Raw genomic sequence first — 16,457 nt, 5'->3', positions numbered from 1 at the left:
AAGCCCTGCACCCTATGCTGGTCATTCACGGCTCAGGAAGGGGAATAGGTCTGGCATTTTACCTTGAGGGCTAAAGAACCGTCTCTCAGCACTTCGTGGAGTTTTGCTTGTGCTCAGCTGAAACAGCATTCGAATGACTAAGGCTAGCTCTATCAGCTTTGCGGGGTGGATGACACCTCCATCCGCACTGCAGTATTCCGCTGGCATCCGGGTTCTCTGAATTCTCAAATGACTTTGTGGAGCTGGATGGTGTCAACAGGGCCATCCACAGCTGGAGTTTTAGCTGCTTTGAAATTGCAGCAGTGTATGGCCAACAGTTACAGACCCTCCGCTTGGCACTTACACACCTATTTCATAAAATGAAGAGCAAGGATAATTTGAAGGACACGTGATCTCCCGCTTAACTCTTGCCCACAGCAAATTCAATATATTGCAATGGAAAAATATAATTACAGTATAATAAACATCTTAGACGTAGGATGCCAGTGGGTGCTTCAGCCAAACAAATAGTTTTCCGAGGACTGACTCGTCCCAAAGGCCCCGTTACATTTCACTAAAACATTTGATGAAGCTCCGAGCTTCCGTCCAGCTCTTTGCTTTCTCTTTCTAAGAGCTGACCGATGCCACAAGTCAGGCCCTGTCCAGTGTGAAAGGCTCGGGGTCACAAAGTGCCCACCTGCTAATTCACACAATAGGGAGCTCCATCAATGGCTTTTCTTTCGGAAAGTCATTGAGGGACACGCCAATTAATAGACTGCAGGCCGGCATGTTTTACCGCATTGGACGCTTTATGTGGGAGGTGAAAGGGGGGATGTTAGAGGCAATAAAACCTTAAATGATTAGATCACTTATTAGGACGGCTGTGGGGGGTGAATGGACTCGCTCAATTTGTTCACCATTTGGGCTGTGAATGGTTACAGACGCTCCCTGCTTGCATACAATATGGCCAGGGGAACAATAGGAGCTGCAATAAGGCTTGTTCTCACATAACAGAGAGGAGAAAAGGATTACACCGAAACAGGCCGCATCTTCCAGCCTGGGCCACTTGAGTCCACTTAAGGCGTACGCCTTGCCTAAACATGGACGCTGCCATTTTGCGGAATGACGCATGGAGTGCTCCGATTGGGTTTGGACACACCAGGCAAGGATGTGACGTTTGATTTCCCTACCGATTCCAGCAAATGAAGGAAATGCAAAAGCATAAACAGCAAAGCTTAACTGCTATGTTAATATTTAGAAAGTATACCATAATTAAAGGTTCAATGCCTTTTCCTTAGTAAAACAGGCCTCGGTGGGGGTGTGATAGGGAGGGAAAGACTAAATCAGTCAACTTTTCAGGCAGAGGTGCAGACAGGCCCATCCCTGCCTAAATGGAAATGTCAAACAATTTTCAGCATTTCCATATACCCAATTTTTTTGATTTTAGATATGGTAGGAACAGAACGCTGTCACCAGGAGAGAAAATATCCAGACCAGGGGGAATTAAAGTAAGGCTTAAGCAAAGAGTGTGCAGGGTCCTTCCATGAGGGTGCAGGAAGTCACACAGTCCTGAGTATGTGTGTTTGCTACAACAATGGGCAGTGTAATGTCAACCAGCACGGATGATGATGCCCAATGCATAGCCTGGACCTAGGATCCAAGGAATTCATTGGAAGACTAACACGCATACTTGCAGATACCACATACTGTTCCATCAGGGAAGGGGCGTAACTAGAAATCACAGGGCCCCATAGCAAAATTTTGTATGGGGCCCCGTGATTTCTAGTTATACCCCTAGCAGAGCCCACTCGAGATCCCACCTGAGGGTGAACATGCAGAGCCCACCATAGACTCTCTATGGTGGGCTCTGCAGGGTCACCCTCAGACGGGCTGGTCGCACTCCTTACCTGTCCGCCTCCGCCACAGTCGCTGATGGGCCCCGCCTCCTCCCCTGCTGCCTGGGTGGGGGGGGGGGGGGGAGCACCAAAAAGTGCAAAGCCCTGCACCCTATGCTGGTCATTCACGGCTCAGGAAGGGGAATAGGTCTGGCATTTTACCTTGAGGGCTAAAGAACCGTCTCTCAGCACTTCGTGGAGTTTTGCTTGTGCTCAGCTGAAACAGCATTCGAATGACTAAGGCTAGCTCTATCAGCTTTGCGGGGTGGATGACACCTCCATCCGCACTGCAGTATTCCGCTGGCATCCGGGTTCTCTGAATTCTCAAATGACTTTGTGGAGCTGGATGGTGTCAACAGGGCCATCCACAGCTGGAGTTTTAGCTGCTTTGAAATTGCAGCAGTGTATGGCCAACAGTTACAGACCCTCCGCTTGGCACTTACACACCTATTTCATAAAATGAAGAGCAAGGATAATTTGAAGGACACGTGATCTCCCGCTTAACTCTTGCCCACAGCAAATTCAATATATTGCAATGGAAAAATATAATTACAGTATAATAAACATCTTAGACGTAGGATGCCAGTGGGTGCTTCAGCCAAACAAATAGTTTTCCGAGGACTGACTCGTCCCAAAGGCCCCGTTACATTTCACTAAAACATTTGATGAAGCTCCGAGCTTCCGTCCAGCTCTTTGCTTTCTCTTTCTAAGAGCTGACCGATGCCACAAGTCAGGCCCTGTCCAGTGTGAAAGGCTCGGGGTCACAAAGTGCCCACCTGCTAATTCACACAATAGGGAGCTCCATCAATGGCTTTTCTTTCGGAAAGTCATTGAGGGACACGCCAATTAATAGACTGCAGGCCGGCATGTTTTACCGCATTGGACGCTTTATGTGGGAGGTGAAAGGGGGGATGTTAGAGGCAATAAAACCTTAAATGATTAGATCACTTATTAGGACGGCTGTGGGGGGTGAATGGACTCGCTCAATTTGTTCACCATTTGGGCTGTGAATGGTTACAGACGCTCCCTGCTTGCATACAATATGGCCAGGGGAACAATAGGAGCTGCAATAAGGCTTGTTCTCACATAACAGAGAGGAGAAAAGGATTACACCGAAACAGGCCGCATCTTCCAGCCTGGGCCACTTGAGTCCACTTAAGGCGTACGCCTTGCCTAAACATGGACGCTGCCATTTTGCGGAATGACGCATGGAGTGCTCCGATTGGGTTTGGACACACCAGGCAAGGATGTGACGTTTGATTTCCCTACCGATTCCAGCAAATGAAGGAAATGCAAAAGCATAAACAGCAAAGCTTAACTGCTATGTTAATATTTAGAAAGTATACCATAATTAAAGGTTCAATGCCTTTTCCTTAGTAAAACAGGCCTCGGTGGGGGTGTGATAGGGAGGGAAAGACTAAATCAGTCAACTTTTCAGGCAGAGGTGCAGACAGGCCCATCCCTGCCTAAATGGAAATGTCAAACAATTTTCAGCATTTCCATATACCCAATTTTTTTGATTTTAGATATGGTAGGAACAGAACGCTGTCACCAGGAGAGAAAATATCCAGACCAGGGGGAATTAAAGTAAGGCTTAAGCAAAGAGTGTGCAGGGTCCTTCCATGAGGGTGCAGGAAGTCACACAGTCCTGAGTATGTGTGTTTGCTACAACAATGGGCAGTGTAATGTCAACCAGCACGGATGATGATGCCCAATGCATAGCCTGGACCTAGGATCCAAGGAATTCATTGGAAGACTAACACGCATACTTGCAGATACCACATACTGTTCCATCAGGGAAGGGGCGTAACTAGAAATCACAGGGCCCCATAGCAAAATTTTGTATGGGGCCCCGTGATTTCTAGTTATACCCCTAGCAGAGCCCACTCGAGATCCCACCTGAGGGTGAACATGCAGAGCCCACCATAGACTCTCTATGGTGGGCTCTGCAGGGTCACCCTCAGACGGGCTGGTCGCACTCCTTACCTGTCCGCCTCCGCCACAGTCGCTGATGGGCCCCGCCTCCTCCCCTGCTGCCGACCACGGGCCCTGCCTCCTCCGCCACTGCTGGCTCTCATTGACTCTGTGGAGAGGAACGCGCTGCTGCACAGATTACCGTCAGTGATCTGAACAGTGGCGTGTTAGTCTTCAGCCGTCAGTGAAAGCCACCAGCAGAGGATCCCATAGCGACCCAGGCGGCCCACACGGCATCTGGCCGGGCCCCACTGTGTCCCAGGCCCTATAGCGGCCGCCCGGGTCGCTATGGTGATTGTTACGCCACTGCATCAGGGCTACCATGTTTTTAGGGACAGGTGTATTACAAATCTTGTGTGAGCTAAAACAGTGTGCCTCTTTGGTTGGAGTTGTCCTTTAACCTGTCAGCTGACAAGGCTCAAAAAGAAACCTTGCATGGAAAAGTCTATTGTGCAGCAATTAGACTTTTAAAGTACAAATATTTTAATACAGTCTCATAAATGGCACCAACACCTTGTGACTTGTCTCCATTAGAGTGCGAGCAATGCGTAGGAGGGGGCGGGGAAGGAAGAATAATCATTTCACCTTGGAAACTGAATAGAGGCAGAGGAAAATAGAGATGCATGACCACTAATGTATTGGTTTAGGATATTCCCTTATGCTCTGGCACTCAGCCATTAACATTCACAAGTGCTATCCATACAGTACGAGTCCAGCAGCTGCTGCCACAATGGACAGGAGAGACCTGAGAATCGGGCGCCTCTAGCGGCTCGGCTTCACCACATAATAGATACAGACCAGCCGATGTCTGGGTTGCATTCACAGGCCCCAACCCTTACTATACTGGCTCATTCATTCACACAAAGGGCAGTTTACCAACAGCATTTGCCGAGACCTGATTGGTTGCAATGGCACTTGCATATTATCACCACTGCACTTTTCACGGCCTTATTAATGCAGTTGTGTAAACCTTTAAAAATAACTCAATGCGTTTAACATACAGCTATAAGTACATGAGTCTGTCTTCAAATCTGCTTCCTAACGTGCACAGCAGCACCCACACTGGCAAGGGAGGGGAAGCCAATCAAGTTCTACTGCATGCACATGTGCCGACAGGGAACACGGAGCAGAACTGATGACTTGTGTGCCGCTGCTCCGTCACTCTCCAATACAGTAGCCTAGGAGAAGGGAGGAGACACCACTGTACACCACAACTCACACAGAAGGTGGTGTCACCTTCCTTCCTGTGCTGTCTGGTAGAGATGTATGATCACAAATGTCAAATCCTTCAGCAGATAAGACAGCACACGATTTTGAGTGTTTGACGGGAGCTCAGCTTATATCAGTTATTTTACCACAGGGAGGATACGCTATTCATGGCTCTCCTACCAATGAGTGCTCTAAGAGGTAGGCAAACTCTGGCCTTCCAGCTGTGGTGCAACGACAAATCCCATTAGGTATTGCAAGACAGACACAATCATGACTCAGTAGGGCTGCGTTGACCTACTGCTGCTCTAGGTCTTTCCCTGTACACATCCATGTTGATTGTATGTTACCAAGGTAGACCATGCAGGATAGAATGAGTGAAAGGGAGGTGTGTTAGGTTCCAAAGTTGTATGCAGATTATTACCATGAGACACCTTACTCACTCACAGCCTAAACCAAGAGCCACCACAGTTCCCCATATGTCTGAAAGTAGCATAAACCAAAGAACAGAAAGATATTCCGCTGCAGTTTACCAGTCTACTTAGATGTAATTGATGCATTCGTTTTCTATATTCAGGCCTTTATTTTCACCTGGTGAATCTGCCAGTAACACACTTCCTGTCAGAGTGACAATACTCACTTACTCTGCTGCTTCTATGCAGGAGTAACACCGGAGGGGAAGTGCTCTATAGTCCTCAGATAGCTGTGAACAATGTAAATTATAAAAGTGCGGCACAGGCAGAGAGCACAGGAGGTTTTCAGCTCACTGGATTTCTGACCTGATCAGCAGGGTTTATTTGCACTCAAGAACATATAGCGAAAAACTCTCAATGGCAGCGTTAGGGAAGGACATAAGAGATGTTCATTGTTAGGGTTATTCACATAAGGGTGAAGAGTTCGGAGAAGGCCTAGTATCTCTGAGAAAACTACCGTGGAGGTCCTTTCCTTCATCCTAGCACCTAGGCCAGAACCATCTAGGCCAGAATAGCAGATTTGGAAACATTCTCCAATTCAGTGACGTTGTCCTAGATTGTTCACTTTTCCTGCCTTCTCCAAACTCTTCACCCTTTTGTGAATAACCTTGTAGGTTTTTTTCCCCCCTCACAAGGTCTGTCTAACGGAAAACAGCCCCTACATTTTCCACTACTGTCAAAGATCCACAACGCACCTGATAGCCAGAGACCTTGTGATCTAAGTGGTAAGTTACACAAGCAACTTGTTTCTTTTTTTTAAGGGTTATCGCCTAAAAAATATTTGGGAATGCAGATGTGCTTTGTTGATTGTTTGATTACATTTTCAATGATGGCTGCACTTTAACAGGAAGTGCAATGTTTCCAGTGAGGTAGAAGGTACTATGTACAATTCAGGGAGGAACCAATATGGATTCATACGACATTCAAATGACAGAATTTGCGTCACAAGCAGTACATGTAGATTCAGACATTTACAACGTTCCTCGACTATGGGATATACACTTTCTATAAGTGATACCAACATGCAGTTTCTAGTTTTAGGACGATGGCAATGTTTGGTTAAGAGACGGGGATTGTCAACACTAATGGCAACTTAATTGTTCCGGACAAACAAGCAAAGAGTCCCATCAAAGGCGGGCAAGAGGCAAGTTGGCAGGACCAATAGGAGAATAACTGAGTTTCTGGATACACTGGAGCAGACTTTACCTTCCCACAATTATGCCCCAATTGTGATGTTTTTAGACTCAATACTTCATATCTGGCTGTGATTTATGCAAGCTGTTCCTCTTTCTTCGCAGCTTCCCTGAATTTCCAGTCAAGGAACGCGCACTAACAACCTCCATCCACTACAATACATTCATCTGGACTGTCTCATTGTGCCTTGCGCCAACGCGCAGGCATGCACAGTCATTCAGAAAGTTTTGCCTATGTCGGGGACCCTGCTGTCAATCACTTCGCCTGAAGGAGGGGCCAGGGATTGGTCTTTTTTCTTCTCAGGGGCTGCTCATGGCGGTCATTGAGCACAGCGTCTAGGTGTAGCTTGTAGATATACAGTATAATTATGCAGAGCAGATCAGTCTGTCAGCCGTTATGACTGCTAGCCAGAGAACATGTGATCTAGGCTGCCTAATGCCTGGTCACCAAGGAATAGAAATATTTATGGCAAGAAAAAAGTACTTTATCTATAAATATAATTGCTTTAGGTAAAGTGTGAATTTTACAAACAAGTCCACTTTAAAAACCTAGTGTGTCCTTAACAGCCACTCACCTGGAAGTTGCTGTGCAGGCTGCTGCCACGCTTGGTAAGTGCTACCCCAACCCTGCGTTAAAAACGCCTGAGGACCGCTGGAAAAAAAGAGAGGAAGACGACAGTCAGAAACGGCATGGGACTAAGGTAATACTCATCCGCAAACATGCTCTAAATCAAGTATTTAACTTTTATACTCTGCAAGTGATTGAGAATGGTACAAGTAGTGTTTATATACTGCCCAGAACGACTAGAATATGACCCCTTCAGTCAATGTACATGAATAGGTAGCGAAAATACAATCAGATCCTTGTAAGCAAAGCAATCAGAACAGATTATAGGGCATATTGAAAAGGGAATGTGTGCTGCCTGCAAGTGCTCTGGCTTCTTCTCTACCACCCTGGAATACAGGCAGTCACTTCCCACGTGCAACACATAAAATGCAGGACCGGTGTTTGCTGATCACATTTTATTTTTGCAGTGGAAAGTTTTAGAAAACAATAATGCCACATTCCCCCCCAACACACAAAGGGTCACTAAACCTTCCATTTCAAAAAACTGAATCCAAGCCAAAATACCACCTTACACACAAAGCTTCCTTAGTAGTTCATTTCTTTGCTGGCGTTACCCCCTGTGTACCACTTACGGATGCTTTTTTTCCCCTCACTTCCCATCTCTTGGTAAAGCAATGCACGTATAATGTGGCCATATGCACTGCGACCGGAGGGCATGGCGACGGTGCCATTCACTTCAATGGACCGCCATGCCCCCTCCTGACCAACAAAAAAGAATCAGGCCGGAACACACTGCATCTGGTGTGAACGAGGCCTTAGATGACTGGGATAAACTGTCATCAGAATAGACGAGCAAGGAGACTATTGAGAGCTGCCAGCTGTCAAATCCAGGATGGCCGACCGGAGGATCGGTAAATGTGTGCAATATTTACCGATCATCTGTATGCAGCACAAACACTGGAGTTATCGTTCTAATGCTTGTAAACACCTGGGGACACATATTACTATGTGTCCCCAGTTATGAATGAATAGAAGTGCTTTACATAACTTCATGTTCTTTCATTAGTTTCTGAATGGGTAGAAGCAGCTCAGTACAGAGGCTTCTAACCATTTATAACTGGAGATGGTAAATATTTACTATCTCCAGTTTGTGAATGAATGAGAAGCCTCTGTACTGAGTTGCTTTGCATTCATTCAGTGGAGGCTGCAGAAAAAGAGATCCCTGTTATTTTACCAAAGCCTGCATCCCCCCCCTCACGAATCATCATCAGAGCAGTGAGCATATTTACTTTTCTATTTTGCAACACTGTTTATCTGCCAAAGGCAATCATCGGCACCAGTCTATGGCATCAACAGCATTTCTGTGGCTACTTGCAACACAGTAAGCCCTCGTTCACACCTGAACGTTTTGTAGCGCGTTCTACGCTCGAAGAACGCTCTACAAAACGCTCAAAAATATAAATTGCATTGGAGTCAATGGACTCGTTCCCACCTTGCCGTATTTCCGCCCGTCCCGAACGCGCTACAAAACGGCCCACGCCTGAAAAGGTACAGGCACTACTTTGGGCCGTTTTGTAGGGCGTTTTCCATTGGAATACAGCCAAGTAGCCTTTGGAATCGCGCGACGGTCGCGCGTTTTTTTTACCGCAAATCGCGGTAAAGAAACCGCGCGACAGACACGCTTTTGCAATACGCCTAGGTGTGAACCCAGGATAATACCGGTATTGTCAGAAATATCAGCGCTATTCATACTAGTGATCATTTCAACTGAAAGTGAGCCAAGTGCCAGCAATGGTATTTATATTCTTAAAGGAGAACTATGAGGCGAGTGCTTTTTACCTTAACCCCATAGTTCTCCTTTAAGAACATTCAACCTGAAGATACAATACCCCAAGAACATTCAATATTGCCCTTTTCTCACAACTGGTTAACCTGCACAGAATGAATGCACATGAAGTTTGGCTTGACGAATAGATATGCAAAGGCATTATTTTTTTTTTGTGTAATAAATAGACCCCTAAGTGTATAATGATACTGCACAAATATGAATGAAAGCAGGCCCTTAAGGTAGGGATCATGCAAAACTCACTTTTGATGAGGTGTTGCGTGCGGCTGGCTGAATGGACTTTGCCCGTAGCTGCTTGGACCGCTGATTGCTGTGCCCTGGAGGATGAACACAGGCATGTTACTGATAACAGCACAAGAAATCCTTGAGCAAAAGATCCTTTCTGAGCTAGAAGTCATTGTAGCTGGTTGAATGCAGCTAAGTAGTAACACAATGGATTTTGTCCTTCAACATCATCAGCTCTCCTCAGACAGAAAATCTGAACATGCACTTTAAAAAGGGCTTCTATCAAGATGCAAAGTACCTGGTAAGAAGCATCAGGCACAAGCGGCCCTTGCTGGACTTCAGAGGGGTACGCTAGAGAACGACATAATATGTAAACGTTTTCTGCTCCAATGCAGAGGCAATGCACTACCCAGAAACTAGTATGCAGCATCAGAGTGACAGAAAGGCTTTCATCTAAGTCTTCTCACACATTTTTGAAAAATAAAAGTCCCTTTTCTGCCTATTTTCCCCAGGTTAGTGACTTACAGTACAGAAGCACAAGGGTCAGTTTGACAGCCAGGCCTGACACTTGCCAAGTCAGAGATTGCCATTAAACAGGGACCATGAGCCATGGGGGGGTTGTCGTCAGACCCCTGCAGAGAGACCACTCAGATAAAAACTGTCCTGCTCTACAGCATGCTGGCAGGGGACAGGTTTTTCTACACAGGATGTAGAAAGGCAACTGTAAAACACTGCATACGTTTGTTTTGACAGATTTGAAATATATTTGGAAGATTTAAACTGAAAGTACTGCTGGGACTTAAATGCTCTCCCCATGCAGGGCTAAGTCATCACCTGAACCTCTGCAACTTTCATCCGTTTAGAGACTTACCCCGACTTTCTCATCAATGAGATGCCTGGCCATCTCAATTTGCTGCGGGATGCCCCGGATGGTGAATATCCGGATGCTTGGGTCTGTATTGGGTGGGGGGTTCCTTTGAAGCTCCACATGGGCCCCCGATTGCTGGTTTATACTTTTGATATTTTCACCTCCTGTGAGAAAAAGGAGGACAAACTATTAAAAGATGAATGTTAACTATATTTTATCTTTCAGTGCACCAAGATATCCTATTAAAAGACAGAGAAGTGTATAAAGTCCCAGGAAAGTCATGCATAAAAACTAGATTTTGAATCAACCATACAAATGTTTTCATTTCATTCAAACAAAACTGCTGTTAATACATAAAAAACAAAAACATGAAGGTGGATCAACCCAAATTCAACTACAATGGCATGCAGTACTGTGAGCAATGTAATATATTCAATGCTATGTTTTCAGATGTAATATAATTTTAGTATTAATCTCACTCAGATGTAAAGCTGCAGAGGAAGGCATACAGAACTACAGTGCATTTTTCAGAGAATATGAATGATAACACAAAAACCTTTGGCATTCATGGGTAGTGTTTGGCTGAAGCCATTTATTATCAATCAACTGTGTTTACTCTTTTTCCAAACTACGCAAATGACCCTGATCAAAAGTTTACATACTCTCCAGCTACAGAAGCCGATTTCTGCTTCATCAGCTTCTCTGGGGGTCCCTAGGTGACATTAGGGGTCTTGGAGACCTCTAATGTCTCCATAAAGAGGACCTGTCATGTAAATTGGCTATCACATAGGGGACTTCTTAGCAATAAAGCGAAGATTCTTATAAAGCTTAGATGTAATAGCAATAAAGCTGTGTGTAAAAAAAAAAAAAAAGTAATCCTAAAAATTAAAAGAATCAAAAAAAAATTAAAAAAAAACATTTTTTTTTAAAAGTCCCCGACCCCCACATACACACGCAGATATGCATCGGGTGCGCCTACGTGCGGAAACGACGATTGCGCCTATTGTGCCGCACATGTGAGAGCAATAATTTTAGATCCTTTAATCACTGATAATACTAAACTGATGAGCAGTAAAAGCGTTTTAATCGTCGCCTACGGGCGTTTCTTGCGATTTTGCGGGCGCAAGCAATTTCAAGGCTTGACATGTTTGGTGTCTATTTACCCGCCGTGACCCCGAATTATGTTTTACTAAAAATACGGGTAAGAATAAATGTTTTATAACATAACGTAGGGAAACTTTGTTTTTTACATTTACGGTACTTTTTTCATTATATAGTAAAAAAAAATAACCCCCCCCCCCCGTGGTGATTATATACTTCCAAAAGAAAGCTCCATCTGTCCCCAAAAAATGTTTCGCAAGGGTAGAGACCGGTCATGCTGGCTGGTGAGAGACCATCACATTTTTCAAGATAGAGAAATACATACATACATACATACATACATACACGACAAAAAATAGGAGAGAATTGTTTTCTTTTTGTCTTTGCCTGCAGTTCTGCTTCATTGTTGTATAGAGGAGGTTCTATAGATAGAAGGAATACTTCTTCAATAATGGTGCCATGAGCATGAAAGAAACACTGTTACACATGAAAACTAATCAGGGTTTCCTTCCTATATTTCAACTACATGAAAGGAACCATATGAATTAACAGTCTAGGCTACATGGGCAGTTCCATCAGATACTTTTACACTAAACCCAGAATTGGCTGCCTCTATGGGATACAGCTCACAAAGAATGTATGACCTCTAGACTTTCACAAAGGCATCTGTACACCACAATGCCAAACAGGCTGCAAGACATAGCATATGGTTGAAGCAAACTACAGATGTGTGAACGAGGTACGGGTAATCGATCAAAGCATAATCTTTCTATCCCATGCTCTCTGGAAACAGGCGGAAAAAGAAGTACTTTATTAAAATGTGATACAATATAGGAAACAGCAGGGGGCACACTGTAAGCAAACTATGATTAGCAAAATGTTCTACTGTGCGTCTGACCATTGAGAGAAGCAGAGTCCCCTGACTTATTGTCTGTAGTAGGGACCCCGGTCAAAAAGTCAGGGGACTCTCCTTCACTTTGTGGAGCAAAGGAGGATTCTAGTCATGAGGTAAATCCTATAATGATTAGATAACAGAATTACAGATTGCAGGCATTAGTACCTTTAGCAAGGTGTCAGGAACTCACAAAACCCAGACAGCTGATAGCTAGTGATAGTCGGATGGCCACTGGCTCTCTAGGTGGGCAAAGCAAGCAGACCGAAGTTTCATCTATGCAAAGCAGGTGCAGCAGCGGGGAGACGCTTCCTTGATGCTGAATGATGAGAAAGAGTGTAGAGTGCGCCTGACACACCACCCAAAAGATGTCAGCGCTCAGTCCCTCACGCTTTAACCCTTTCCGTGGTAAATGCAGTCAGAAAGTAGAAATATAACCGCATCCAGCATTCTTAACCAGGCAGCTCTTGGTGATCTGCCTACTTACAGAGTGAGTTTCAGGCACAGGGCAAGCGCTGAGGCAATACCAACAGCTCTAGACTTGGAAAGCTCTGTGTGGGTAACATTACTAGAATGGGGCCTGGAAAGCCCATTACAAGGAACCCAATTGCCTGGAGGTCACTTTCAGACTAGCTCCACAACATCCAGTTCAGCAGGGTCTGGTTGTGCAAATCCAAAAAATAAGCTAAAGATAAGACGTACCAGACAGCTGCAATTTTATAGACTAGGTCTAGCAGTGATGTAGAGAAGACTCGATTGCAGAGAAAATGTAATAAAAAATGCTAGCAAAAAAAAAAGACTTCCCAGAAGAGCTGGAAAACCCCCCCCCAAAAAAACAACATTTATCCACCTAGGCTACTAGCAAAAAAACTGATGCATGCTTGTAGAAGGAACAGTAATCTTGGACTAGACTACAGTTTTTGTTTTGTTTTCCAGTGTCCAATTTTTCTGTAGGCAGCAATATTTCCCGAAGGAAGACATCCTGTGTTCCTCAATGGATGATAAACTTTTTTTGGGAATCCCTTGGTTTTCAAGCAAGACAATGCAGGTTCTAACTAGACACTTAAAACAAAATCAACCCAAAAATTTCACAGGAAGACCAAAATAATACATTTTTTAACAACATTATATTTGTATAGCGGTTTATCGGTATCCAACTAAGCACAGCCACAGCATTTTTCCAAATTAGCCCATAATGGCAGCTCTATCAGCTCAGCAACAGGAGAAAAAAAATTGATTTTCACTTGTTGAGTAAGCGTGATAATTGCTGCAGTAATTAGCTTTAAAAAAAAAAAATGAAGCTGGTCCAGTGCCAGAAATTTCAGGCTAGTGATGAAGAAAGCTGAAAGGCCCATGGTTTCGGACTGAATGTGGTCAGTACTGACACACTCAACACAAAAAAGGCAAATGATACGTAACAGGACAGAAAAAAAACAACCAGATTTCACCAATTGTAGAGCGATGTACGAAGGTATAAAGATTTTAAATCTTTAGGCTGCCCATAGAAAGGCAAATATCAACTGAGTATGAGGGGCCCATCCTGCAATGATTTGGCGCAGTACCCAGCTACATACACAGTATTGGGTCCTTACCATTCTTCTGTAGAAGAAATGGGTCAGGCTCCACTCACACCAACATTTTCAGTGGTGGTCAGTGAGCACTCATATACCGACTCTTAGGTACTTCAGAAACGGCCGAATAAACATGCAAACAATAGTTCAATCATGAGCATACAATTATAAGACCGTTTGAATCTGAAAATTGCATATTTAAACTATATAATGTTCTAATTCTTGCCTAACTCACGTTTTCATTACCCAATTGTTTTGTTGTTTCCTTCTGTTTGTGGACATTGGAAGCTTGAGCCTGGCATGCCCTAAATTATGACCATAGCTTCCCAGAGATGTTTAACATTAGTTAGTCGTCAGTCCCATATCGGGCCGCTCCCGGGAAGGACAGGTGCCGCGTGTGATTTGTACGCAGCAGCCTGTTCTTCTCTATGGTCGTACGCCGCCCTACGCTCACCTGACCTGCATGTCTGTACTGGTGCGGGTGTCCATGCTCGGACGCAGACAGGATCCATCCCGTTAGCGTACGTGTATGGACACCCGCGCCGACGTGCAGGTTAGGTGAGCGCACGGCGGCGCATCCGGCGTGAGAAGGACAGGCTGCTGCATGTAATCACAGGCAGCACCTGTCCTTCCCGGGAGCTGCCCAATACGGCCATGCACGCAGCACGGATCTGTGCGGGCCGGCCGTTACCCGTGTGAATGAGGGCTTAAGCCTCAGAACAGCTCTTTTCTCAAATCTGATTCGATAGCAAGAAAAAAAAAAACCCACCAAAAAACCCCAATGAAATAAGGAAATGTCTAGCTTTACTCCTATAGGATTTCTAAATGAGTCTAAAGGAACATTTGGACAGCACAACATTTCTAATTCCTCTGACAAGGGTTATTTCTAGATCCAGCACATACATAAAAGGACAAACATCAGAACACAAAAGGTCAGCAATGTATGTCTAAATTCCAAAAAGGACTGCGGCTGTTCAAAAGTCAAAGACAGTTTCCAATATTTTGAGGACTCCATGCATAAAAAGTATAATTATTTTAACACCTCCACTACACTGCTCACTCAGCCTCCTGTGACAGCGTGTCAGAGAGGAGAGCCAGGTACAAACACTCAGCGATCAGTGATGGCTGAGTGTTTGTAGATCATTGAGGATATGGTATGTGTACTATATCGTCAATTATGAATGAATGGGAGTGAGCTACATCCCCCATGCACCATGTACTATAGACAAATGCAAGTTCAAACAGAATAATGCACATCTTGGCAGTACACATGGAAGCCATATAGTTTTGTTAGTCCACCAAGGAGGAGTTTTGCTTCAACACCCACCCCCCTAGAAAAAAACATCTTAATAAACCCCCATATTGAACCATATAAATGCACACAATAGGTTGGACTTGATGGACCCGTGTCTTTATTCAACCTCAAATACTATGTAACTATGTAATTTAAGAGCACAGCACAGGAGAGGCTGAAGAGTAAAAGTAACGGTTTCTAATATATAGATATAATTACAAATGATAGTGAGAAACAGAGCATTTCCACATTTTCTCTGGACGCCCGTGAGGTACAATATCCCCACCATTAGATAGTAATGATTAGCTGCAGGATAAATGTAGCAAAGAGGGGATCTCCCAATCAATTACAGAAGAACACTACACAGCAGGGACACCCATGTAATCACCTCTAACCTCCAATCTGTCGTCTCATTCAGCGCATGAAGCCTTATAGTCATGAGAGTGAATGGACATTTAACAGACTAGAGATAGGGTAGAGTGAGAAAAGGGGGGTGAAATGAACTGCTGGCTGCATAAAAAGAATTATGTTTTTTACATAGAACGTTCTTGTTTTCTAAAAAAACAAACCAAGACTGGACTTATCACTAATGGATCCACAGCATATACCAAAGTTTTGTTTTGTATACCCAAGCCAGGCACATTTTATATTCTTCTAATGTTTTAATGTGCATCCTGCCTTGAGCTGTATTGAGGGAGCACTGCCTACTCGCTTAGGGCTTGGGTCTCATGCAGCCAGCAGCCAACCTTCCTTTTGTTGGTAATCTGGGAAGTCTTTTTAAATGCCTGTTTGTAATGCAAAAGAGGTATTCCTAAACAACCAGTGTACGTACGTTACTGTCCTTTGACGTACACTTATTAATGTGTCAGTGCCAAAGTACTCTGTCACCAATCCCTTTCATATTTACCTTAAATAAGTGAATCTGACTACTAAAGCAAGCAGAGGAGGTGAGACGGGACTGAGGAAGCAGACGCACTGATTTAACATATAAGGAGTGCTGTAAATCTTGTAGAAGTGAATTACATAAAACTCAGCTGTAACTTAGGATAAAGCAACCAGATCCTTCTTTTGGGCTGGGTTCACGCCTAGGCGACAGTGTTTTAGAGGGTGTCTATGCGTATTATAGGCACATAAATGAAGTTGCGCGTCTTTGTGAGCAGAATGTAGCTCATTGATGTTAATGAGCAAACACGCACAGAAATACAGCAAACTCGTTTACTATTGAGTCTCTGGGGACAAAACAAGCTGTAATATGCCAAAAAAAGAGAAGAAGCTCATGTACTTTTTCCAGCGACAGGAATTTTGCTTATTGAGACAAACCGCTCACATGTGAACAGGGCAATAGAAATAAACAGGATTTTTTTTTTGGGGG

At 44.3% G+C, this 16,457-nt stretch overlaps 1 protein-coding gene across 1 annotated transcript in view; it reads right to left on the bottom strand.

Annotated features, from left to right (window-relative positions):
* Window positions 1-16,457, bottom strand: part of FUBP3 (far upstream element binding protein 3) — a 69,765-nt gene that overhangs the window by 4,084 nt on the left and 49,224 nt on the right. The window contains exons 14-16 of the mRNA XM_018558544.1: window positions 10,231-10,391; window positions 9,378-9,451; window positions 7,296-7,372 (exon numbers count right to left, since the gene is read on the bottom strand). Coding sequence (XP_018414046.1) covers window positions 7,296-7,372; window positions 9,378-9,451; window positions 10,231-10,391 — 312 coding nt within the window. The remainder of the gene's footprint in view (window positions 1-7,295; window positions 7,373-9,377; window positions 9,452-10,230; window positions 10,392-16,457) is intronic.

Source organism: Nanorana parkeri, unplaced genomic scaffold (assembly GCF_000935625.1).
Source record: "Nanorana parkeri isolate BGI_ZX_2015 unplaced genomic scaffold, ASM93562v1 scaffold345, whole genome shotgun sequence".
Taxonomy (NCBI): domain Eukaryota; kingdom Metazoa; phylum Chordata; class Amphibia; order Anura; family Dicroglossidae; genus Nanorana; species Nanorana parkeri.
Note: the sequence above shows the minus strand (reverse complement) of the source record. Positions and strands in the feature narration are given on the sequence as shown.